The sequence below is a fragment of the Sus scrofa genome, chromosome 8, assembly GCF_054392235.1.
Source record: "Sus scrofa isolate SSC_HxYL_T2T_F1_AM1 chromosome 8, Sscrofa_HxYL_maternal_Yorkshire_Landrace_v2.0, whole genome shotgun sequence".
Classification (NCBI taxonomy): Eukaryota; Metazoa; Chordata; class Mammalia; order Artiodactyla; family Suidae; genus Sus; species Sus scrofa.
Genome location: NC_139390.1, coordinates 108,732,440 through 108,757,553, shown reverse-complemented (window position 1 = coordinate 108,757,553; position 25,114 = coordinate 108,732,440). Strand labels below are relative to the sequence as shown.

The 25,114-nt window shown below is 38.3% G+C and overlaps 3 protein-coding genes and 1 long non-coding RNA gene across 21 annotated transcripts in view; 2 read left to right on the top strand and 2 right to left on the bottom strand.

Moving 5' to 3' along the window:
• Positions 1–7,062, top strand: part of LOC146400973 (uncharacterized) — a 77,659-nt gene extending 70,597 nt beyond the window's left edge. For both annotated transcript variants that reach the window (XR_014813819.1, XR_014813818.1), the window contains exons 3-4: positions 3,963–6,127; positions 6,168–7,062. This is a non-coding gene — a long non-coding RNA (uncharacterized LOC146400973). The remainder of the gene's footprint in view (positions 1–3,962; positions 6,128–6,167) is intronic.
• SMIM43 (small integral membrane protein 43) overlaps positions 1–7,204 on the bottom strand; it is a 116,420-nt gene extending 109,216 nt beyond the window's left edge. For 5 of the 11 annotated variants that reach the window (XR_014811915.1, XR_014811916.1, XR_014811917.1 and 2 more), the window contains exons 1-2: positions 6,170–7,204; positions 5,158–6,128 (exon numbers count right to left, since the gene is read on the bottom strand). The gene's annotated coding sequence lies outside the window, so the exon portion shown is untranslated. Of the gene's footprint in view, positions 1–5,157 lie in introns of all 11 variants that reach the window. The other 6 variants (XR_014811920.1, XM_084970822.1, XM_084970823.1 and 3 more) reach the window with 3 other exon arrangements.
• A 58-nt stretch (positions 7,205–7,262) lies between these two features.
• EXOSC9 (exosome component 9) lies at positions 7,263–23,023 on the top strand. Of its 7 annotated transcripts, none has more exons than XR_014813817.1 (14): positions 7,263–7,427; positions 7,770–7,864; positions 8,874–8,993; positions 9,111–9,213; positions 10,100–10,237; positions 12,083–12,165; positions 13,342–13,474; positions 15,113–15,201; positions 15,840–15,986; positions 16,523–16,707; positions 17,891–17,969; positions 18,574–18,659; positions 22,085–22,139; positions 22,876–23,023. XR_014813817.1 is itself a non-coding variant. In XM_084973948.1 (13 exons), exons 1-12 carry the CDS (start codon positions 7,362–7,364, stop codon positions 18,656–18,658), a joined length of 1,323 nt encoding a protein of 440 aa, XP_084830074.1. In that variant the 5' UTR covers positions 7,263–7,361; the 3' UTR covers position 18,659; positions 22,876–23,023. The 7 variants fall into 7 exon arrangements, 5 of the variants coding, with proteins under 5 accessions (XP_084830074.1, XP_084830073.1, XP_005666953.1 ...); XR_014813816.1 differs by having other exon boundaries at positions 18,574–18,701; XM_084973948.1 differs by lacking the exon at positions 22,085–22,139.
• CCNA2 (cyclin A2) lies at positions 19,127–25,050 on the bottom strand. The gene is given in 8 exon segments (NM_001177926.1): positions 19,127–19,430; positions 19,790–19,923; positions 20,316–20,429; positions 20,879–21,086; positions 21,706–21,929; positions 22,125–22,237; positions 23,795–24,038; positions 24,772–25,050. Coding segments are annotated over 8 exon segments (1,299 nt in total). The 5' UTR covers positions 24,985–25,050; the 3' UTR covers positions 19,127–19,381.
• Between the last annotated feature and the right edge of the window lie 64 nt (positions 25,051–25,114).

Sequence of the window (25,114 nt, the reverse complement as noted above, 5' to 3'; positions counted from 1 at the left end):
GCTGACTAGGTGGAGCACAGGTAATTTTTAGGACAGTGAAACTATTTTGTATGATACAGTATAGTGAATGCACGTCACAATACATTTGTCAAAACCCATAAAATATACAACATCAAGAGTGAACCCTAGGAGTTTCTACTGTGGCTCAGCAAGTTAAGAACCCAACACAGTGTCTGTGAGGATGCAGTTTCAATCCCTGGCCTCACTCAGTGACTTAAGGATCTAGGGTTGCCACAAGCTATGGGGTAGGTCTCAGATGCAGCTCTGATTCTACCCCTAGCCTGGGAAATTCCACATGCCACAGGTGTGGCCCTAAAAAGGAAAAAAAAAAAAAAACCCACAGCAAAATTCAGTGGAAAACATAGAGTTTCCATATCTCCCACCCCCACATACATATAGCTTCCCCACCATCCATATCCCCAGTCAGTGTACTATATTTGTTACAATCGATTAATCTAAATTGACACATCGAGGTGAGGCCTTTAAAAAAAAAGAAAGAAAAAAAGAGTGAAACTTTGTGTAAACTGTGGACTCGGGGTGATAATGAACTTCCATATACCACAGGTATGACCCTAAAAAAAAAAAAAGCATATTATTAAATATAGCTTAGGTTTAGGTTGTAACGAAAGTCCTTCTTGTGCAAAATGAGTAGAGCAAGCTGGAAATCACTGTACGGAAGCCACCACTTTGCTGGCACCAACTTTGCCTAGCATATAGTAGAAGGTCCAGAATTCCTTTTCTGCCTCTACCTCACTCCAGAAATCTGTAAGCCCCAGTTAGCAGTGAGGAAATGGGAGTGGGTAGCACCTGCAGGCACATTTTGCACAAAACAGACTGGGAATCCCAGAGCGATGGACAAGACCAGGTGCATCTCTTTTTCCAAATTTAGAGCAGGGCTTCTCTAACTTTAGTGTGCACAGCAATCACCTGAAGAGGTTGTTAAAAACAGATTGCAGGGCCTCTACTGACAAGTTTCTGATTCAGTAAGTCTGGAGTGGGACCTGAGAATGCGGATTTTCAATTGACACCCTGGTAGCGCTAATGCTACTGGTCAGTGGATCACATTCAAAAGCTGTAAGAATTTTAATGGTTTTTAGTAGATGAAATCTACTCAGTAGACATTCTGGAATTCATAAAGAGTTGCTTCAAACCAGCAATCTGGCTGAAAGGAATAAAGGAATCAAGAAGTCTGCTTCTGCTTGGCCAGCACATCGTGTTTACTTAGAATAAGAACTTATTGGATGGGTCTGGGTGATGAAAACTGGGAGAGAGGGCCTACGCAAACTCCCAGCCTATGTTTTATTTTGCTCTCAGAGAGTTTTGAAAACATTTGGAATCCTTTAGACCTGGCATGTGCTGTGCAGGTCACCAGTCCCAATCACTTCCTATAGTCCTACAACTGACCAGCTTCACTCATGATCTGCCTGGACCCCAAAGTCATGCGGCTTTGCAAGCCCTGTACTGGATGATCTTTCCCCCTTATAGCTTTAAAATCATGAGATGTTATCTGTACACTTTCCTTTTGTGCTAGAGAAGTTCCTACTAACACACAAAAAAGCCTTTGCCATTCAGTATTTTCAGCTGCACATCTTCACAATGCAGTGAGAAATTTTCAGGTAAAAATAGCTTTATGAATACTACAACTCCCCACAACAATATAATTTATGATGAACACAGGCATCTTCCTTTAAGAAAGCTTAGTATATAAAACTAGAGATAGAAATTATTGCATCCATGAATAAATAAAGCAATAGTTTATAACAGTTTAGGGTTGCCAGATTTAGTTATAAAATATACCCAGTTACATTTGACTTTCAGATAAACAACAAATATATTTTTTGTATAACTATAGCCTATGCAATATTTGGGACATACTGGACATGTTTATACTAATTTTTTTTTTGTTTAACTGGAATTCAGTTGTATCTTAAGCATCCTGTATTTTATCTGGCAATCTAGTTTCCCATTGCTGCTGGAACACATTTTTACAAACTTAATGGCTCAAAGCAATATAAATTTATCACCTTACAGTTCTGGAGGTCTGTAGTCTAAAATGTGTTTCCAAGGCTACGCACATTTTGGAAGCTCTAAGGAAGAATCCATTTTCTTGCTTTATCCAGCTTCTACTGGCTGCCCACATTCCTTGGTTTACAGGCCCTTCCTCAAGCTTCTTTCCCCACAGACCTCTGCTTCTAATTATCTCATTCCCTCCCCCTCATGTCTCCCTCTTATAAGCACCTTTGTGATTACACTGGGCCCATCTGGATAATCTCCCTGAGTTGAAATCCTTCACTCAATCACACCTGCAAACTACATTTTGCCTTAAAAGGTAACATATTTACAGGTTCCTGGAATTAGGAATCTTTGCTGGGGAGGGCTGCTATTCCCATAACAGTTATTCAAGTTATGAGTTTAACACACAATAATATATTCTACTTTTATTATTTTATTATTTCTAATTCTATTTCAGATACGATTTTATTTGTAGAACTCTAATCGGTACAGAAATATTCTGGAATGTATTGTTTATACACAAAACCACATAATTTCCTACAGATTTTTATCAATGAGTATGAACCTTCTTTTTATAGATGATACTATATCAAAGGACTTCAGTCACGTGCCTGAGACAGAGCCCTATGCATGATTTTTGGTGTGTCCAGGATTATCCACATATTACAACAATCTGAGTGGGATGGAAATCAACACGTCCCTTGCTTCCCTTCCCCTTTGTTTGGTTGTATTTATAAACTGAAGACAGATAATTTTTTATTTCTCTGAACACACAGGAAAGGCTTAATACCAGGAAAGATCACATACAGATTCCTGAGCATAAAGTGAAAGGGGATACTCTTAATTATTCATTAGAAACTAGAGGAATTCCCGTCGTGGCTCAGTGGTTAACGAGTCCAACTAGGAACCATGAGATTTCGGGTTCTATCCCTGGCCTTGCTCAGTGGGTTAAGGCTCCAGCATTGCCGTGAGCTATGGTGTAGGTTGCAAACACGGCTCAGATCCCGCGTTGCTGTTCTGGTGTAGGCCAGTGGCTTCAGCTCCAATTCAACCCCTAGCCTGGGAACATCTATATGCCACGGGAGTGGCCCTAGAAGAGGCAAAAAGACAAAGAAAGAAAGAAACAAACAAACAAACTAGAGATGAACTTGATAAGCTAAGAGTTTTTACTTACTATATGATGAAAAATATGGAAGGAAAATAGACACTACATCTGACTTAACAGTGTTCAACTGTCTTAGTCCATTCAGGCTGCTATAACCAAAATACTTGCAGACTGGGTGACTTATAAACAATACAAATTTATTTCTCATATATCTGGAGGTTGGAAGCCCAAGATCAGGGTGCCAGCATGGTTGGGTGATGGCTCTCCTTTAAGCAGCAAACTTCTTGTGGTATCCTCACATGGTGGAAGTGCCTAGGAAGCTCTATGGGGTCTCTTTATAAGAGCACTAATCTCATTTAGGAGGGCTCTACCTTCAATCACCGTCATCTTTGGGGTTAGGATTTCAACATATGAATTTGGGGGGGCATAAACATTCAGACCACAGCAAGTGTCAATCAATGCATAAAGTGTTCTTTTCTTTTTTTTTTTTTTGTGGTGGGGGGGCAGGCAACACCTGCAGCACATGGAAGTTCACAGGCTAGGGGTCAAATCAGAGCTGCAGAGCCTACAGCAATGTGGGATCCAAGTGGCATCTGCAACCTACACCACAGCTCACAGCAACGCCAGATCCTTAACCCACTGAGCAAGGCCAGGGATCAAACCCGCAACCTCATGGTTCTTGGTCAGATTCATTTCTGCTGCACCACGACGGGAACTCCATTGCATTATTTCTTTCTAGAATAACCAATTTCTATACAGACAAATTGCACAGAAGACATAGGTAAATAAAACGTAAGCTTCCATTTGTTCATTTGGTCATCCACTCATTCATTTCTTTCATCAGATGTGCTGTTAAAGAGGCTATTCACCCATTTATTCATGAGGCACTGTACCAGGCTCAGCGAGTGCCATAAAGGTTAGTAATACATGGCTCTTTATACATTTCTAAATGAAAGTATATTTAGTCAGTATTCTTCTGGACACACTTAACAAAGGACCAACTCAAATGTATTAGTTCACCAACTGGGAAGTCTGAGAACTGGTACAAGCTATTTCTACATAAAGGATCTGCTTCTCTCTCATTTCTCAGTTTTTCTGGCCTCTGTCTGACATCATCTTCAAGCCGGTTCTCTCCCTGTGGTCACAAGATGGCCCTGACAGTTTTAGATGTGCATGGTCCTTAGAGTTTATAATCCTAAAGAAAGAAAGATCTACTCTCTCCCACAGTTCACATGTCAAGAATGATGGAGGAATTTTTTTGAACAGTCAATGGGGAGAGAAGATTGGGGTTCTATGATTAGCAGGACCTGGTCACTACTATGGATGCTATTAACATTAATACCAGAATTGCACAGAGGGTCCAGAAAGGGCATTTCCCTAAGAATTAGAAAGGTGCTGGTCAGACAAATGTCCAACTTGGCTGTATTGCAATAGCTATGCAATAAAGAGGAGTGAAGATCCATACTCAAATATTTTTTTGAAAACCAGGTTATATTCAGACAGATCATCCAGGTTAATACACTGACTTAAACTGACTCTTTTTCAAGAGCAGAATGTACAATATTATCTGGATCTCTTCTCAAATTAAAAAAAAAAAATCCTCTGAAAGCACAAAACAAAGGTACCTTAGGTGTTTCAAAAGTTTCTTACTAAAATCATGGTTATGAAGTAAATATATTTTATGATGGTATATGATGTGAGTGGAAATGGGTTATATAACTTTGGATTAACTCCAATAAAAGGCAAATACTACAGTGACAAAATTACAATGACGTAAGGTTAAAAGTAGGAAAGAATGGTGGAAGTTGCATAAAAGTGGAAGGAAAGCAGGGGCAAGGCAATCAAGCAGCAATCTGACATGGATAGGGTGTATTTGGACATGTGCATGGGAGGTCTTGCCAAACCAAAAAAAGAAAGAAACCTTCATGTGAATAGCTGTTAAGTCCAAAACATAGTGTTAGGTGCTTTCATTCAGACCACTTAACAATTTCCATCTTGCAGATACAGAAGCCAAATCTCAGAAGGATTATTTAACTCACCCAAAGTCCATTTGAGCTGAAGTTTGTCTGAAGATAAAGTCCATTCTTTTTCCACTACCAAGCTGCTTCCCATGAAAGGACAGACTATTTCAATAAAGGATTATTTCCTTTCCGAAAGGAAAATTAGCAAATGCCCATGAAAAGAACCCAAGGATTTAAATGATAAACTTAACTTCCAGGAGTTCTGATGTGAAGCTATACTGTAAACATGAATATGTGTTGCCAAAGAACTTAAATGGCCTGTACCTTGTAATCCTCTTGCCTCTTTTGAAAATCAATCCGCTGTCTGAGGCTGTGCACACAAGTTCTGTCCACTGCCCTCCTGCTTAACATATCCTGTCTTCAGAGAGCGTCAAGCTCATCCTATATCAGTCTTGCCTCTTGTTGCTCCTTCTGCTTGAAACACTTTTCCTATAGATGATACGATGGCTGCTTCTTCTTATCATGAAAAATTTACTTAACTCAAATGTCACCTCTACAAAGTGACCTTTTCCTGCAACTAGCTCTATTAAACTAGCCTCCTCATTTTCAGATAGTATTTAGTACGTGAAATTGTTATATTTAATTATATAACTTTTGTTTTTCTCCTCCAAAGAGAATATAGATTCCTTACAGGACAGGATCTTGTCCATCCTGTTTATCCAGTACTTGAATTCTTGGGACACAGGAGGCCCTCACAAATAATATAAGTAACTTACTAAGTGTGCAGATGGCAAGTGGTACCAATTGAGACCATGATGTCTCACTTGAGAGGAGAGAAAAAAAGAATGAAGCCTGTATAGGGGTTACATTGCCTATCACTCTAAAGCCAATGAAACAAAACAATAGTATGTGAACACTGTACTCATGGCTGAGTCCAAGCCAGGCAGTGTTCTAAGAATTTTACATGTACTAACAGGAGTTTCGAGGTACCTCATGATAAATAGGTTTACCATTGCTATTTTGCAGATGAGCAAAGTGAAGCTTATAGGCTATATTGGTCAGGGTCACAGAACAAGTGAAGCATATAGGCTATATTGGTCAGGGTCACAGAACAAGTCAAGGACAGAGTCAGAATTTGAATCTGAGTACTTTGGAGTTAGTTCCTGCTTTCTACTACAGATGGTCCTGGATGTACAATGGTTCCCCTTAGGATTTCCTGATGGTTCAAAAGTGATTACACATTCAGTAGAAAACATATTCTAACTTTTAAATTTTGACCTTTTCCCAGACTAGGAACACGCAGCAGGATACTCCCTCATGCTAGACAGTGGCAACCACCACAGCTACCAGGTAGCAGTCCAGTAAACAACTCATAACCATTCTGCACCCATTCAACTATTCTGTCTCTCACTTTCAATACAATATTCAATAAAGTACATAAGATATTCAACACTTTATTAGAAACTAGGCTTTGTATTAGATGATTTTATCCAACTGTAGGCTAATTTAAGTATTCTGAACACATTTAAGGTAAGCTGGTTTAAGCCTTGATGTTCCTAGGTTAGGTGTGTTAACGTATTTCTGATTTACGATGGGCTTATCCAGACAAAACTCTATCCTAAGTGAAAGATCTATACTATTTGATATTGCATCTCACCAAGAGCCGAGTGGTTGGCAGCACAGTCACACTGAAGTTCCTCTATGCCTATAAAAATAAGTTTATCGCCTGAAAGTAATTGGAGAGATTGCAAGACATAAACAGCAAACTTCGTTCCAGCCACTATTAGTTTTAAAACTATTAGTTACAAACTACGAATATTCTCAATTATTGTTAATTTCTCAGGTCGACGAGGTTTCACTGTCAGCCAGAAATAATATCCCAGCTCACATGCCTGGTCATTCCAGTGTTTCTCCAAAGAATCTGCTGCAAAGTCTGCCTCTACAGGTTTCTAGGGTCAAATCTCAACTTCCTCATCTGTAAAATAGCAATGATACCTGTCTCGCCTATCCCACCAAGTTTTATGACAAAAAAAAAAAAAAAAAAAGTCTCGGTTCAGAATTTCATCTCCTTCCCTTTCTCTTGGCTAAATCAGCCCGAGCCTACTTTGCTCTGAGCCTGCGCACTAAAACAGGGGCCCAGGAGCCTTTGCTTTCCCAGCTTCAGTCGCCGAGCTGATTACGTCAGTCTCTTGCGCCGCGGTGCGAGCGGAGCGCGCGTGAAGAGGCTGAAGTTCCCTGTTCCCCACGAATTCCAGTGCCTGTGGGTCCCGTGACCCAACAGCATGAAGGAAACACCACTCTCAAACTGCGAGCGCCGCTTTCTACTTCGCGCCATCGAAGAGAAGAAGGTAAGCCCGCCATTTGGCGCTGCATGGGCGCGCTGCTCGCACGGAGGTCGGCGGCTTTCCAGTTTGGGCGAGCCGACCTAGTTCTCGAGACCCCGGGAGCCCGTGATGGAGCGACTGGTGCGTTTCTCTAAGCCCGCAGTATTTATTTGGCTCCAGTGGGGTCATTTCAAGGCTCGAGTCACCCCAGCGACTGTCAGTGCCCGAGCACGTCGTTTCCTCTCGCCTTTTTTGGAGTGGGTAGGATCACACTTTCCTCCGAGTGCTTAGCCCAGGGCCTGGCACAAAGCATCTTCTCTGTAAATATTTGTATTAGGAATAAACGAGTAAACATTGTGCTTACAGCGGCTGGATGGCAGGCAAACCTATGATTATAGGAACATCAAGATCTCGTTTGGAACAGATTATGGGTGCTGCATTGTGGAACTTGGAAAAACAAGGTAACAAAGGATTCAAATTAAGTATAAGCTCAACAGAGAAATTTAAAAGGACTTTACTGATTCAGTTTACAAATCAGATAAGAAGTCTGAACAGTTGATTGTTTAGCTGCCAAAAATTACTGTGTTTTTTCTTTAGTGTGAGACTTTTGTTTTATAGTTACACTTTAACATTTTTTTCATGAATATATTTTCTGTGACATGAGTGTCACATAGTTCTATCTGACCTCTATGAATCATATATACAACCAGCAGTGATTGCACTGAATTTGTTCTGTTCATTTTTTTTTGTCATTAAGTAGGGCCTACTTTCCTCCTTTTCCTGGGTGATGTGAGAATTAGGTTTTTAATAGTCATTTGGAAGTTGTGAAAAAATTGTTCGGATAATATTGGTGAACCATGCCATGTGGAAACTCTTGTCTCAAGTTTGCATGCCTTCTTGTATCACTAAGTATTTGTTTTGGAAAAGAGAAAACAGGATTATTGACTCTTTTTTAAAATCTGTGGAATAGCATATATTGTAATAAGAGATTTTTTCCTGTCATCTCTTTGTGCCAATAAGTTTTATTTGTATACATAAAATATAAGTGTATATATAAATGTGTGTGTGTATTTATATATGTTTTTTTCTTGCCATACCCACAGCATATAGAAGTTCCCAGGCCAGGAATCACATCCCAGCCGAAGCTGCAACCTATGCCACAGCTATGGCAATGCTGGATCCTTAACCTATTCTGCCTGGCCAGGGTTTGAACCTGTGCCTCTACAGTGACCTGAGCCCCTGCAGGAACTCTGTATTTCTTTATCTGTTCTACTACTATACTTTGTATGTAACTTCAACCTCTAATGTATATCATGCCAAACATATTATTACTCAAAAAGTAGTGTAAGATTGAAACTTAATTTTTAGAGTTCCTTTTTCTTATTGGAAACTAATTGAGGTTTTGTCTTTTTTTAATTTTTTTTAAAATTAAATACATTTAATTAACAGATTTATACTTTATCTTTGCAGAGTGCTTGGACAGGTTTCCTGTGAACTTGTTTCTCCAAAACTCAATAGGGCAACAGAAGGTATTCTTTTTTTTAACCTTGAACTCTCTCAGATGGCTGCCCCAGCTTTTGAACCTGGAAGGTATTTAAATCTTTTTCTTAAGCTGCTTTAGCCAGAGGAGAGCCTAATAGGGGTGGACTGTTGTTTTAATGCCTGGTGTTAGATTTCATAACATTTAGCCCATTCCTGTTTTCATAGGCAGTCAGATCTCTTGGTGAAGTTGAATCGCCTCTTGGAAAGATGTCTAAGAAATTCGAAGTGTATAGACACTGAATCTCTCTGTGTTGTTGCTGGTGAAAAGGTGGGGAATATGCCCAAAATTCTTAATCATAGGATGAGTATTGTTGATTGATGGATCCCTGTCTCTATACTTGTATTCTCAAGAGCTTCAATTAATTCAGTTTTATATTAGTTCACTTCAGTTCACATGTTCCTGAGTGCTACCTATAGAATATTATGCTATCTCTCTTTGGAGGAACAAAAAATATTGTTAAAAGTAGCAACTTGGATTTGTATACAGATTTCTTAATCAGAGAATCTATGGTTTTCCACATATTTTCACTTATTTTCTTAAGTGAGTTGATAGAAGCAGGTAATGTTTTCCTTTTTTAATTGATGATGAAGTGATTAAATCCTTCATCTGGATAGGTTTATTGACATATACAGGGCTCAATAGTGAGTCAGTGGTAATCTGATGTTGGAAGTCTTACTCTCAATATATTCTGCTACATGGTAATATGAGAACTTTATTCTTGATTAGGGTATTTTCACTATCTTTTTGACTCCTGAGAAGTTACTCAGCCTTTCGACATTCCATACTTGAATAAGATACATTTATTTGCATTACTTCTAAGGTTATCATATATATTGTTAAGTAAAACCTAAGAGTTTGAGGTTTTTGAGTTAGGAGACACAATATAAATAGGCTTAGAATTAGGGGAATCTTAGCACTCAGTATGGAGTGGTTGTGTTTATTCAGAGTATATATTTTACTGTTGTCAGATGACTCATAGAAAAGTAAACTACGGATATTTTGGATGTCTGGCTTCACATTTTTTCTAAATATATTAATAGAATAGAAGGATTAACTTTTTAAAGAGAAAAATTTGCACATAGTGTTAACTTTCTTTATAAGTAACCTGGTTGTGATCATACGGGATTTATTTTTGTTTTAAATTCACATTCAGGTTTGGCAAATACGTGTGGACCTACATTTATTAAATCATGATGGAAATATTATTGATGCTGCCAGCATTGCTGCAATTGTAGCCTTATGTCACTTCCGAAGGCCTGATGTCTCTGTCCAAGGAGATGAAGTAACACTGGTAAGTTTCCATGATGTGAGCCAGGTTCCTTCTTATGAATGAATGAGTATCTTTGACATGCAGACAAGTTGTTTTTAATGAGCCTTGTTGTAAATAGTAGTTAAGTATGTTCTAAAATTTGTTAGCAAGACAAGAACTAAATATAGTCATACTTGCCCTTGAAATCTCTTAAATCTCCAATATTGAACCATTTGTCAATGAAAGCATACCTTACCCTGGTTTTCTAGAATAAAACCCAGTGACTTCTTTGGATTGAGCATTAGATGAAGTGGTTGGCTTATGCTTAGGTGGCATGTGTAAAAAATACATAATTCTCAGTGTTTTCACAGTGAGATGCTTGTTCTTATTCTGTGACAAAAACCCATCAGAAACACCTAAAAGGATTTTAAAAACCTATTACTAGTTTCCATTCTTGGAGTGAGGGTAGGACCCATGCATTTGTCCTTCTAACAGAATTCCCAGGTGATAATAATGGTGCTAGTATAAGTACTGAAAACTGTGGACATATACTATTTACATTGTCCTTTCTTTTGTGCAAAGCATGTTAATTTCAATTTGATATAAGCTATGTGCTAGAATAATGAAAGTGCACTGTTGTGGTAATTGGAGTCTTCAAGTTACAAAAGGAAGTATCAGATGCCCAGATTCTCTAGGCTATCATTCATGATGCTGCTTTTAGGAATTAGACTAGAGCAGATTCTTGAAAGACTTAGAGGTGTGGACAAAATTTTATTAGTAATAGAGCCGTGTTCTTTTAGAGAAGGGAGTTGGTATAAGGAAGTAAGAAAGTGAAGGGCAATGAGTAGATTAAAAAGACATCAATTAAAAAATACTGCAGAGTTATTACTGGTGGTAAAGTGGCACAGCCATGTTTGAAGAGTTTAGCAGTTTCTTAAAAAGATAAGCATAATTCTAGAGTTCCCGTCGTGGCGCAGTGGTTAACGAATCCGACTAGGAACCATGAGGTTGTGGGTTCGGTCCCTGCCCTTGCTCAGTGGGTTAACGATCCGGCATTGCAGTGAGCTGTGGCGTAGGTTGCAGACGCGGCTCGGATCCCGCATTGCTGTGGCTCTGGCGTAGGCCAGTGGCTACAGCTCTGATTCGACCCCTAGCCTGGGAACCTCCATATGCGGTGGGAGCGGCCCAGAGAGATAGCAAAAAGACCAAAAAAAAAAATAAGCATAATTCATATCACCTAGCAATTCTATATCTAAGAATCTACCCAAGGAAAATGTGAATGTTCATAGTGGCATCATTTGTTACAGCCCCAAACTGGAAACTATCCAAATGTTCATCAACTAGTGAGTGGAAAAACAGAGTGTGGTATACCTAACTATTTGGCGAAATACAGCAGTAAAAAAGACCAGACTACTGATGTGGTGTATACTGCAAGGTGGATGAAACATGCGTTAAAAGGAGGCAGATGCAAAGGCTAAAAATTGTTTGACTCCCCTACAAGGCAGATTTAGAGAGAGAAAGTAGATCAGTGGTTGCTTTGGGCTGGGAGTGAGAGTGATAATTAGCAGCAAACAGGCTCAAGGGAATTGAAGGAAGTAAAAAGAATGTTTAAAAAATGGATTGTGGTGATAGTTACGTAACTATATTTACTAAAAAGTGAATCATTTACTCACGATTAGTGGATTTTATGACATGTAAATTATACCTCAATAAATCTTTTTGACATGTGCATAAAGTTTTAAGGATTGTGAATGGCAAAGTCAAACAAGTAATTGCAAAAGAAGTTACTTAGGTACTCACTGAGGATTAAAGGCATTTTACAGGATGATTTTTTTTTTTATGTTTGTAACTCAGCGACCGTAATTACTGAAACTTATTTTCAAACAGTACACACCTGAGGAACGTGACCCTGTACCATTGAGCATCCACCACATGCCCATTTGTGTCAGTTTTGCCTTCTTTCAGCAAGGGTAAGTCATGTCTTTGTTGTGGGCCAGAATTATAAATATAGCTAGGAACTTTTTTGTTCTACTCATAGTTCTTTTCTTTTTTTGTGAGGGCATTAGTTGTCAAAAAGCCTTCTCAGTAGAAGTGACAAACTCTACTATAATGGAGAGACTTCACATTTTTTTCATGGCATACTTACAAATTTATGAGTTTCCTGCAGCATGGTAGTGTATCTTTCTTAGAGATGCATTGATGTTAGGCTCTAATTTGGGAAGTAGGGTGAGAATTACTGTGGATTAATGGAAGAGGACTTTGGAGGATATAGAAGAGGGTATTAGATGGAATAGTTATGGGTAGGAGCAGGTCACAGGGGGAATGTTCCCAAATGGGAAAAAAATCTAATTTCCTTCTGCTCTCTAGCAGTTTCTTTTCAACTAACTGCTAGTCCCTCCTACCACAGAAAACCCAGAATCTTAGGTCCATGTAAGATGCCTTTAAATAAAACCTTGAGTCTTGAAATCTCTTTAGAAACAAAGGGAGATACAAATATTTTAGAAATTTAATGAATTAGAGTTAGAAAAAAGCTTTCATCTTTTAGTCATTGCACTATAGAATTTTATTAGAGGGAAATAAAATAGCACTGTCTGATAGAATTATGACATGAATCATATATATAATTTTAGTAGCCACCGAAAAAGGTGAAAAAAAAAACCAGGTAAAATTAATTTTGATGTATTTTATTTTACTTAGTATATCTAAAATATATCTTATTTTAACATGGAATCAGTATCTTAAAAACTATTCATTAGATCTTTTACATTCTTTTATTTCTACTAAGTCTTTGAAATCCAGTATTTTACACTAATCATGCATCTCATTTCAAGGGCTCAGTCACCACATGTGATTGGAGGCTAACTTTGTAAAGTGCAGAAATAGTATTTTTTTAATGAGCCATTAGCAGAACCTGCAAGAATTTCAAAGTACAGGATATTAGGGTAACTTTAAAAAATTAACCAAATTAATGTTATAGTAATTCTCTTGTCTCTCTTCACATTAAAGTGACTCAGATTCATAAGCACAGGTCTTCACTGTGTTGACTTTATTATAATGCCGTCTTTTTTTTTTAAATATCCATTATCTTAAAATTGACAAGCACTGAAGTCTTAGATTTGTTCAGGTCCATTTAACATTCCTTTCAGGACATATTTATTGGTGGATCCCAATGAACGAGAAGAACGTGTAATGGATGGCTTGCTGGTGATTGCCATGAATAAGCATCGAGAGATTTGTACCATCCAATCCAGTGGTGGGATAATGCTGCTAAAAGATCAGGTCAGTGCTTTGATTAATGTTCCATTAAGAATAAATAAGTCTCTTGGTGGCCTAGTGGTTAAGAATTCGGTGTTGTCACTGCTGTGGCTTGGGTTTGATTCCTGGCCCATGAACTTCTGTATGCCCGTGTCATGACAAAGGCCAAAAAAAAAAAGGCCTTCTTAGAAGCTTTTTTTTATTTTTAACTAAAATCCAACTGATGTTTTCAATGACTGATTGATTCTAGGGTGTATTAGAATCTGGTTTCAGTACTCTGTTGACTTGTGGCTCCTGTATATGGCCTTCCAGAGTCTAACCCTTCTAGATAAGAGGAATACTTTTTTTCTTCTGGTGAGGAGAGATTTATATCCCTATTTTTTTTTTTAAAGTGTCAAAAAATAGAAATAAGGTAAAAAGATAGTTCTACTTTTGAAATTTGCCTATGGTGAGCAGTAGTTCTCAAATCTTGCTACATAGAAGAGTCACATGGGGGACTTTGCCATGTAGCACATAATGTAGCTGATTAAGAACATAGAGACTGCTTAATTGGAATTCCAGTTCTGCCTTAGTGACCTTTGGCAGATGATTTCATTTTGTGCCTTTGTCTCTTTATCTGTAAAATAGGGCTTATGTTACTGTCAGCACCTTCTTGATGGGAGGATATAAGTATAGATATGGATATAATGTACTGTATGGCATATATTAAGTGTGCAGTAATTGTTTTTGTTATCATCATTGTCATTATTACCAGCATCATGGCCACTACCAGATCCCTATTTCCATAGATTCTGATCCTTTAGGTCCCTGAAGCCTGGGGATTTTAGCTTTATAAAAGCTTCGCAGGGGACACTGTACAGCCCTGTCCTGAACAGAGCTCCGGATCACACACAAAGGAAGTTAGTGCATCCTTGTGCATATGTTGTTTGTGGCCTCTTCAGTGGGATCTTTTACATTGTCATTGAACAGTTTTGGGGTCAGTTCCCTTAACATTTTAAAATACCTCACAGGAGTTTCCACTGTGGCACAGTGAGTTAAGAACCTGACTGCAGTGGTTCAAGTTGCTATGGAAGCGCAAGTTTGATCCCCCACCAGCACAGTGGGTTAAAGGATTCCCAGTTGGGGCAGCTGTGGCTCAGATTCAGTTCCTAGCCTGGGAACATCCATATGCCACAGGTGTGGCCATTAAAAAGCAAATCAAAAACAGCTTTCATATTTTCCGCTAACTTGTGTTTACTGCATTGTATTATTTTAGTATTTAGGGGGAAAAAGGCTTAAATTGTAAAGATAGAAAAACTAATCTCATGTTTTTATATAAAAACTATATGATTTGTCTTTAAATAACAGAGTTCACTTTTCTGGTTTTATTGAAAAGTAGTCGATTTACAGTGTTATAATTCCTGCTGTACAACAAAATGATTCAGTTATACACATACATAAATCTATTCTTTTTCACATTCTTTTCCCACAGAGGTTATCACAGAATATTGAGTAGAGTTCCCTGTGCTATGCAGCAGGTCTCCACTGACCATGCATTCCATATACAGTAGTGTACATATGCCAGTCACAAAGCTCCAGTCCATCCTTCCCTGCTACCTTTCCCCTTTGGTAACCATAAGTTTGTTTTCTAAGTCTGTGAGTAACAGTTCACTTTTATAATAGGTTTTGAGGTGTAGTAAAATAGCTGGTGTGAAAGTTCTGGAAATTACAGAGCTAATACAGAAAGCTTTGGAGAACGACCAGAAAGTTAGGTAAGTTTAATTTTTTTTTAGAACTGAATGGTCTTTTTATAGATTTTTCTGTTAAGCACTTCTCTCCTATAAGCATAACCATACAGTTTTTAAAACTCAAGTCTTTTATCTGTTAATCTCAGTGAGTATACTACTTAATGATTTTTCAGAGTTGATCGAACTGTTTATTTTATTGTTTTCCAATTTAAACATAATCTGTATTGAAAAGCCACGTAATATTTTTCTTTTAAAAAGATTAATTAACAATTTCTTAGAGAAAAAAGAATCCAGTAACATTAACAGAACACAAGTTGGGGTAATTCCTATCTCTTCTTACTGTGTGACATTAAGCAACAGCTCTATCTCAGCACTTACCTATATTCTATAATAGGGGAAGTTGATGCCTCCCTGGTGTTTGAGGATTGGGAAATAATACACTTTAAGCATATAGCACGTGGCTGGCACCTAGTTTTATAAATGGTTAACTATAGTAACTTTTTATTCTCTCTCTTGATAGGCATAATAAATTGGTGAGGTTAGTTTCTTATCTAATATTTCTCATTCAAAAGGCTAAAATAGTTAACGTTTTCTTTCCCTTCCTTTCTTCTCTCCTCTCATTCCCCTTTCCCTCCCTACTCCCCTGGAAAAAAACCACACAGGAAAGAAGGCGGAAAGTTTGGTTTTGCGGAGTCTATAGCAAATCAAAGAATCACAGCATTTAAAATGGAAAAGGCCCCTATTGATACTTCCGATGTAGAGGAGAAAGCAGAAGAAATCATTTCTGAAGCTGAACCTCCTTTAGAAGTGTATCTTTACTGGGTGTTTTTTTTCAGTGACAACGAGGAGATTCATAACATTTTGGGCATTGTTAAGGCATTGTGAAGTATGTGCATACTGAAATTTGTTTTCTGAACACTGTACTTTGTTAGAGCAAACATTTAAGATACCAGATAGTGATGAGTCATTGATGGTAGAATATCCACCTTCTCTTTAACTATCTTGCAAAACCCAGAAAATTATGTTAATTTCAAGAGTCAATTTACAATATTTCATTTTCCTTAATATCAGTGGCTGTCCATTATTATTCATTCACCAAATTAATTACAATGTTCACAGCCAGTGTCTCTTGCTATTTCTCACCCATTGTGTCCATAAAATTTTCACCTGATTTATACATTTTTCTTCATTATTCAGCAATCCATACTATAATAACTATTAGTAAATTTTTTTTCCCTAAGAATTTGAAGCACACTTCAATCTTAAAAAAGCTTTCATTCTCATCTTTTCTGACACTGCATCAAGTAGCCATATTTTTGTTATTCAGTTTTCTTAACTTGCTAAGTGTTTCTAAACCTGTGCTGTGGACTCCTGGAACTGCCCAGATTGGAGAGGGAATAGAAAACTCCTGGGGTGATCTTGAAGACTCTGAGAAGGAAGATGAGGATGAAGGTGGCAGTGATGAAGCTATCATTCTTGATAGTATAAAAACGGACACTGGAGTAGAAATCTCTAATATTGGAAGCCAAGGTATGTGAAACTGTATATCTCCTGATTATAGGGATCTTATTTGTATATTAGCAATTGCTTTTTTAGAGGGGCTAAATAACCTGTGATTTAAACAAAAAGGCAATATTGTAACATGTATTAGAGAAATACTGTCCAAACAGAACTCTTTGCTGCAGTGTAAGAAATGTTGTATATCTACACAGTAGTGTGTTAGCCACAAGGCACATGTGGCTATTGAGCAGTGAAATGTGGCTTGTATGGGGAACTCAATTTTAGTTGCTTTAAAGTCACATAGGGCCACATGTGGCTACATTAGAGCAGCATTAGAACATAGAAAATTCTAAAAGTACATGAATACTGGAGGGTCCTGATGTTCTTTGCATTCTTAAAAGTGTAGAATTAGTGAAATTGTTCTCACCTGTAGATATTTTAAAGGAAACCAAATTCTGACTTGGTTCATACTAGAAAATCGTGAACTGTAAAAAGAGAAATCAAAGGTGCAGTTACTCAATCTGGCTGAGAAAATAGTGAAGGTGGCATTGTTTAGGTTATGTATTGCACATTTCTGCCTGCCTTCAAGGAAAGAGATTATTGCTTGTAAATATTATTGAGGACTTCCTGGAGGGTTTTGTAAGGGGAAAAAAACCCATTGATTGGGAATCTTATTTAGGTTTCCCAGTGGTTACATAGTATTATACATTACACTGACACCAGCTGCTTAAACACAGGGTCTGTGAGTGAATCTAAATCTGTTAATAAGGTTAATGGCTAGACATTTAGTTACTGGCTAGATGAAATAACGTTCAGTGGAGAATGCAAATTATTCTCAAATACAAGTATGTATTGGAAAATGGGTGGAGTGTAAATTGGGACATTTCTGAAGGGATTTGGCAAAAACATCTTTTGGAATGTATGTGCCTTTTTGTGGGGGCGGGCTGTGCCCATGAAATCAGCAGATTCTAAAAAGTAACTCAAGCAGTTCATTTGGCATACTGACTTCAGTTTCCAAATTGGTTCTATAGAAGAGATCTTTTTGATTGACATGTATCAAAATGTTTAGATAACCAGAATATTTTTTAGTAAATCAGTAAGCCTCCACACAGAATTGCTTGGGCTCTTTATCTTAATAGAGATAGTTGATATAAATGCATGTGGAAATTTTCCAAGGAATTATTTATATTCTTTTCTTAACATTTCTTTAAAGATGCCCCAATTGTACTCTCAGACAGTGAAGAAGAAGAAATGATCATCTTAGAACCAGATAAGAACCCAAAGAAAATAAGGTAATAAATTTCAAGTGTATACATATACTCGACTCTTTATTTATTTTTTGCTTTTTAGGGCCGCACCCACAGCATATGGAGCTTCTCAGGCTAGGGGTCAAATTGGAGCTACAGCTGCATGCCTACACCACAGCCACAGCCTGAGATCCGAGCCGCGTCTGCCATCTACACCACAGCTCATGGCAACACCAGATCCTTAATCCCCTGAATGAGGCCAGGGATTGAACCTGCAACCTCATGGTTCCTGATCGGATTTTGTTCCCACTGTGCCATGACAGGAACTCCCTACGTACTCACGACCTGCTAAGAGGCTTGCCCTCTAGTTTTATTATCATCTTATCCTACTATAAACAGTAATCAGCAATCCAGATGTTTTTCCTGTGGTTTCTTTAGCCTGAGATTTATAGACATTAGGACTATATGTCTATAAATTCTATAGAACAGCTTGGATGCTTTTCAAGGTTACAGTATTCTGTCACAGATGGCAAATGTTATATCCTACTGGAAAAAGTAAAGTTTGAATCAGCACACTGATATAAGACTGGTAAATCATCTGTGGAGTCAGCTCCCAGTACTAACATTGTTAAATTTACTTTGTTCATAGAACACAGACCATCCATGCAACACAAGAAAAAGGACCAAGTAAAAAACCAGTGAAAAAGAGAAAAAAGAAGAGAACTGCTAATTAAAGTACACATAGTTGTATATTTTGTGTATATAACTATTAAAAAGGTATTTATTCAGTGTTAACAACCTTGGGTGTTATTCACAAATCCATTATAAAATCTAGCTACTTCTTTATACAGTTTTTTCTTCCCCCTCCCCCCCCCACATTATGCTTTAAAATATACCTCTGGAGAACTTTTAAAACAGGTTTTAAATAGCTATCACTTTGTTAGGTCAAGTGTATAAATTGTGGAGTGAAAAAGCATTTCATAGCATGTGTACAAAGGCTTGGAAGAGTCAGCCAGTTGGCCCAGTTCCTTAGGGGAGTGAATGTCAGCACCTGTCTGTCAGAGAGAAGGCTCCCCAGCCCCTCCCATGGTTTAGTAAACCATGGTTTTCCTGAGTGAAATCTTAAAGTCAAATTTTACTTCAGATTAAATTTGACTTACAAACCAAGTTTTCCAAATCAATTTATTAATTCTTAATATCCTGGCAGCTGGCATCATTAATACTTTAACAAAAGCCACTTAAAATTAGCCAAATATCTAAGATAGTTACATGTACAAAAGATATACAAATTAAAACCATTTAAAAAGTGATAGATACCATAATTTGTACTTGACCATAACTTGACCATACTTGACCATATTCAGAAATGATTGTAAAATTAAAACCTAAAAAAAAAATCTGTACACCATATACTTAGAGTGATTTACATCTTAGAAAACAAAGGCAGTCTTTCACTGTTAAATATTTAGTGTCTCTGGTGGGTTGAGGAGAGAAACACCATGATACCTGTAAGTAGGGAAAAAAATCCATTTTTAGTAAATATTCATTGCATGAAGCAGATCATGAAATGATACATACTAGGAACTCACAGATGCTAGTTCTACTTGAATTAATGGTTATAAAATCATTGTCTAGTACCCCAAATTTGCATGCATGCTCATTCCTCTCCCCTCTTCCTCAAATACAGGACAGAAACCTTTAACTACAACCTATTCAAAACACATGGCTTGCCAAGAGAAGAGCTGCCCGGGGAGGCTGTGCCTGATTTGTGAATCCCCTAATAAAGTTAAAATGTCAAGGGTTTCTGAACCATACAATAGCCTGGAAAGCAAGCTTTTTTAGTATCCATTGTTGTTCATTCTTACTTGGAATTTTTGTATTTCTCTCTTATTGACTGTTGTGCATGCTGTGGTGCTCTGAGGTAGGTCTGGTGAAGGTCCAGGAGACAAGGCTTAAGCGTTTCCAGCGTATATCCAGTCTTTTGTACTAATGATTCAGGCTACAGGAGGGAGAGAACCATTGAGTCTCATTTTTAGAAAGAGACACTAAACACAAATTAGTAGTTGGCATTAAGCTTGAGTTTTGTTAAACTTCATTACTAACACCCCCCAACTAACATCTTCCAGTTTTCTCAAGCTCTTTTTTTTGGACTTCAGTTTTTACTATTTTCCCTGCCAAATCCTTTAAGCACAAGCACATGTTTCTAGTCCAAGTAATAACTAAGCTTTCAACCTAACAAATAGATGCTTTTAAACAGGTACAAGACATTTTATGCTTTAAACAGTGTTGAACAACTCTTTCAGTTCAGTACATCTGGACAACCATCAGTTGTCTATGTGGCATAAACATTTAAGCCACAAGATAGATGTGTAAAGATGTTGTAATACATACCCAGCTTTGTCCCGTGACTGTGTAGAGTGCTAAATGAAAGGCTGCTGCAGCAGTAACTGATGGCAAATACTTTAGGTACGGGTCAGCATCTATCAAACTTAACTCTCCCAAAAACTGGAAGAAAAAAAAAAAATACATTTTATGATCCTAAGAGCTCTGGAATTCAAACTTGAAATCCTTGCGTTCTGGTCTTACATTTTTTTTTTTTTTCTGTCTTTTAAAACTGCTCTAAAGCAACCATAGGGGAAAAAAAATCCATAGCCACATCTTTAAATATATCCACTATCAGTGTTTTTGCTTCATTCCCATCATGTATAGTTCCTCTAATAGCTCTTAAATCAACTCTTTTGGCTATCATTTCCGGGGAAGTCATCGTCATAGCACCACCCCTAGTGCTTTCTCAATTTATATTCCTTTTTGCTGGTGATAGGCTTTCTTTCATACTGTGGCACTAGTCTATCCCTGAAGTACTAAATCCCTTGACCAAGGCTGGATAATGAAACTACGGTTTACCCCTAATTGTAACCTCAGGATCTTCATTCAACAACATGAAAAGAACTTACCATGGCTAAACTTTCAACTTTGCAGTTTGCAGACTGCTGGTGCAGAAAGTACTGGGTAAGAAACTGATTTATTGTTGGTGCAGCTAAGTCAAAAGCAAGGACTTTCAAAACGAGGTGCTCCATTCTCAAAACTTGTTTCTTAGTATAAGTGTCATCTGTAATGTATACAAACTCCGCTACTTCTGGGGGATATATTTCTTCAAATTTTCTACAATGAAAGAAGTTTTAAGTAATTAGTCCTCCTAAAAGAAAAGCAAGTTTACCCCAACTTGAAATTCCTTAAGTAGAATAAAACAAATCCAAAGCCTGTACTTACCACCAGTTGCTTATTTCCACTGATAATTGACCATTTCTAGCAGAGATTGTGTAAATGCTAATTAAGACCCAAATATTTCTCCCACTGCAGTCAAAGGAAATAAATGAGGCAAGAGACTTCCCAAGATGGAAACAGTACCAGAGTTCACCAAGAAACTGAAAATGTAGGAAAGTTTCTTAGAAAAATAAATGCTTTATATTTTAGTTTTTAGTTTTCATGTCTTAATGGGGAAAAAAAATAAGATTTTGCTTATATACCAGAAAATACTTTCCAGTGGAAGGAGCCACTTTGTAATCTATATGTTCATTCAATGTGCCCTCAAATCCAGAACTAGGAAAATGAATGTCTGAAATTTAAAAATTTTCACCCACACCACCACCCCTATAGTAGTCACTGACTTTGCATTGTGTAGTATAAGTTTTAAAATGTCACACTTTAAAAATCACATTTCTTCCCTAAATAGAAAGATACTATGAATCACTTTAAATCCAACAAACCAAGTTGGACTTACGAGGCCAACAGCATAGCAGCAGTGCCCACAAGCTGAAGTTTTCCTCTCAACACAGACATCGATGAAAGAAACCTATCAATGTAGTTCACAGCCAAATGCAGGGTCTCATTCTGTAGTTTATATTCTTCTCCTACTTCAACTAACCAGTCCACGAGGATAGCCCTCATACTGTTAGTAATGTCTGGCTGTTTCTTCATGTAACCCACTTTAGGCTTACATTTAACCTGTTGAGAAAGTTATTTAGTATAGTGTTAAAACTGCAATTAGATTATTCTACCATTAGGAGATGCTACATGCTGGAAACATAGGTATAGCCTAAGAGTAATCCACTGGCAATTAAAAAATTTAAAACATTACCCTCAATTTCATTTCACCACAGTGAATAAACAACAGTATAAGAAGATTTAGAGAGCCTTTACCTCCATTTCCCTAAGGTATGTGTGAATGTCCTCATGGTAGTCTGGAACTTCATTAACACTCACTGGCTTTTCATCTTCCAATACAATTGACATGTCCATAGTATGTGGTGACTCTAGGAGAATTAAGAAATAAGATTAAGTTACTTTTAATTTTCTATCTAATTAAAGCTAAAAGTGATTGTCCTTGTAAGGAGTCCCATACTACCAAAGCATTTATTTTATCCAACTAAAAAGAGCTTCTTATGACAAAATACATAGAGGATTTCACTCTGATTTTCGTACCTCTGTCCACCTAGCTTTGGAATGATTTTAACAAGAAAAAAAAAAAAATACTGATAAGTCATTAACAGGAAAAAGAATTTGAGGAAAAGATATTTTGTTAAAGTATCCTTCATCTCCCATGACAGGAGTACAACGGTTCTGTCAGAACAAGTTAAAATCAAGTTTTGAGGTAATACCTAGGATTTGTCATAAGGGAGCTTACAGACCCCAAAGTCTGACGTATTCAAAGCACAATCTAGACGGTAACTAGAAGGCTAATGTGTGCTAAAGAGAATTATATTTGTTATGGGCAGTTCCAACCTATTAACACTACAATCAAGGGGAGATTCTTTGTTGTAAATTTAGATTATCTTTGGAGGCAAAAAGTATCAGCCATTAATGTTTTTACTTCAAGGTTTAATCTGAGGTTAAAATTTGTTGTAAATTTTACTTTTTTCTTTTTTTTTTTTTTTTTTTTTGGTCTTTTTAGGGCATGTGGCAACTACCAGGCCAGAGATGGAACCCTCCCACAGCTGTAACCAGTCACAACATGGCAACACCAGATCCTTCACCCACTGAGCCGCAAGGGAACTCCTGTACATTTTAAATAAAAGTACACAAATTATTTTATTTTCAAAGGACTTCCCTGCTATACCTCTCATTGACAGAACTAAAATATACTAGATTTAGTGAGCCCATCTATTATATGTGGTAATGTACAAAAAAGCATAGTTCAACTGTGACTCACAGGATAACCATGTCCCTCCCTGGTGTCAGTCAATCACTCAGACTGCTTTTAAACAAAAGTTTAAAGCTGGAAGAGATGTTGATCACAACATTTATTTTTTGTCTTTTGTCTTTTTAGGGCCTCACCGGACTGCATACGGAGGTTCCCAGGTAGGGGTCTAATCAGAGATGTAGCTGCCAACCTACGCCAGAGCCATAGCAACGTGGGATCCAAGCCACATCTGCGACCTACACCACAGCTCATGGCAACACTGGATCCTTAACCCACTGAGCAAGGCCAGGGATTGAACGCGAAACCTCATGGTTCCTAGTCGGATTCGTTTCCGCTGCGCCACAACGGGAACTCCTGATCACAATATTTAAACTACATCCTCAAATAGCACTCTTTGAAATGGTATATACAAAGTGAATCTTAAGAATACAATTGAAATATATTCTCCCAATCAAGCAACATGTCCAGGGTCAGATTAAAGTAAGTGTTTGAGATCTAATAAAACTGATGTGATTAATAGTGTACCAGAGAGTATAGGATTAAGATCCTTTTGTAGGTCACTAGGTCATGGATAAACTGTGAGGCCTGAAATAAGTCACAGCCTTTCTAAACTTACCTATGCAATAATTATGATTACATTTATTTGATACAGATATTCTTTAAAACTTACCAAAACTACCATCCATTGGGTAATCAAGAGGTACCAGTGGTTTTCTTGGTCCAGGTAAAGTAACAGCTGAATTAAAAGCCAGGACATCTTCACTTTCTGGTTTTTTAGATTCAGCTGGCCTCTTTTGAGTCTCTTCTTCTGCTTCATCCACATGAATGGTAAATGCAGGTTGTTTACTGTTTGCTTTCCAAGGAGGAACAGTGACATGCTCATCATTTATAGGAAGATCCTTAAGAGGCGCAACCTAAAAATAAATAACTGGCTTTGAGTCTATTAAATGGAATTTGGCTTTCATCCCCTTATACTGCATTTACTTCCAAATACTCTATCAGGAAAATTAAACTTTATGGGGCAAAATTCAGGCAAGGAAATTTGAGTATGCGTTCCTGCAGAGGTTTTAGAGTCACACTAACGGATTACACAAAAATAATCAGGGCTAAGATAGGTGGTGGGGCAGGCCAAAAGATGCCAAATTTAGGAGAAATGGCAAAAAAGTGGTTTACCTCTTTCGCCCCAGGGTGGAGCAACAGAGCAAATTCGGTAAGATGGCGGAATTGTCCAAAAGCAAAGTATTTTTTATACCTTTTTCTAAAGTAGAGGTAATCTCTTAATTATGTGGGTAGCATGAAGGAGGTCCGGGCAATGCCTGGGGCCTAAAAGCTGAGAGAAAGGCGCGGAGGCGGCAAAGACCGTACTTAACACATACTCAACGTCGGAGGATTTGGTTTGACCATTATTGTCTATAGCAAAATACTCTCAATAGAGCAGACAGGCAACATAAACGCATAGTGCTGGCAGGGAGACGAATGGGAGTAATGTGGCATCCCACACTGGAGAAAACCAGAGGTCAAAGGGACCCCCGACACTGGCCTCCCGAAAAAACCCCAGGAGATGCTACCTCGCCACTCTCCTCTGCGGTCCAAACCCATGCAAAACTCCCGCTTGGCCCACCCTCCTCCAGATAATAACTCATTTACCCGTCGCGTCTTAGGCCTCTGCTGCAGCGCTGGACCCCGTGAGTTCCCGGCCTTCAGTACCGCCAGCCCAGCCCGGGTCCGGGGCTGCTGGGCGGCCGCAGCCTTCTCGGGGTTGATGTTCTCTTGGTCCTCTTGGAGCGCCGTCTGCTGCAATGTTAGCAACGCCGAGCCCGCCTCGCGGGCCACAGGCCCGGGCGCGGAGCTGCCCAACATCACTGCTCCCGGGGGCGCGACGGGATCAGCCTGCGGCGCCAAGCAGCGTGCACTGCGTCCCGCCGAGGAACACTCCTGCCCTACCTACCCGCCACAGCCCGGGCCAGCCTGCCCGCCCGCCTGCTCAGGA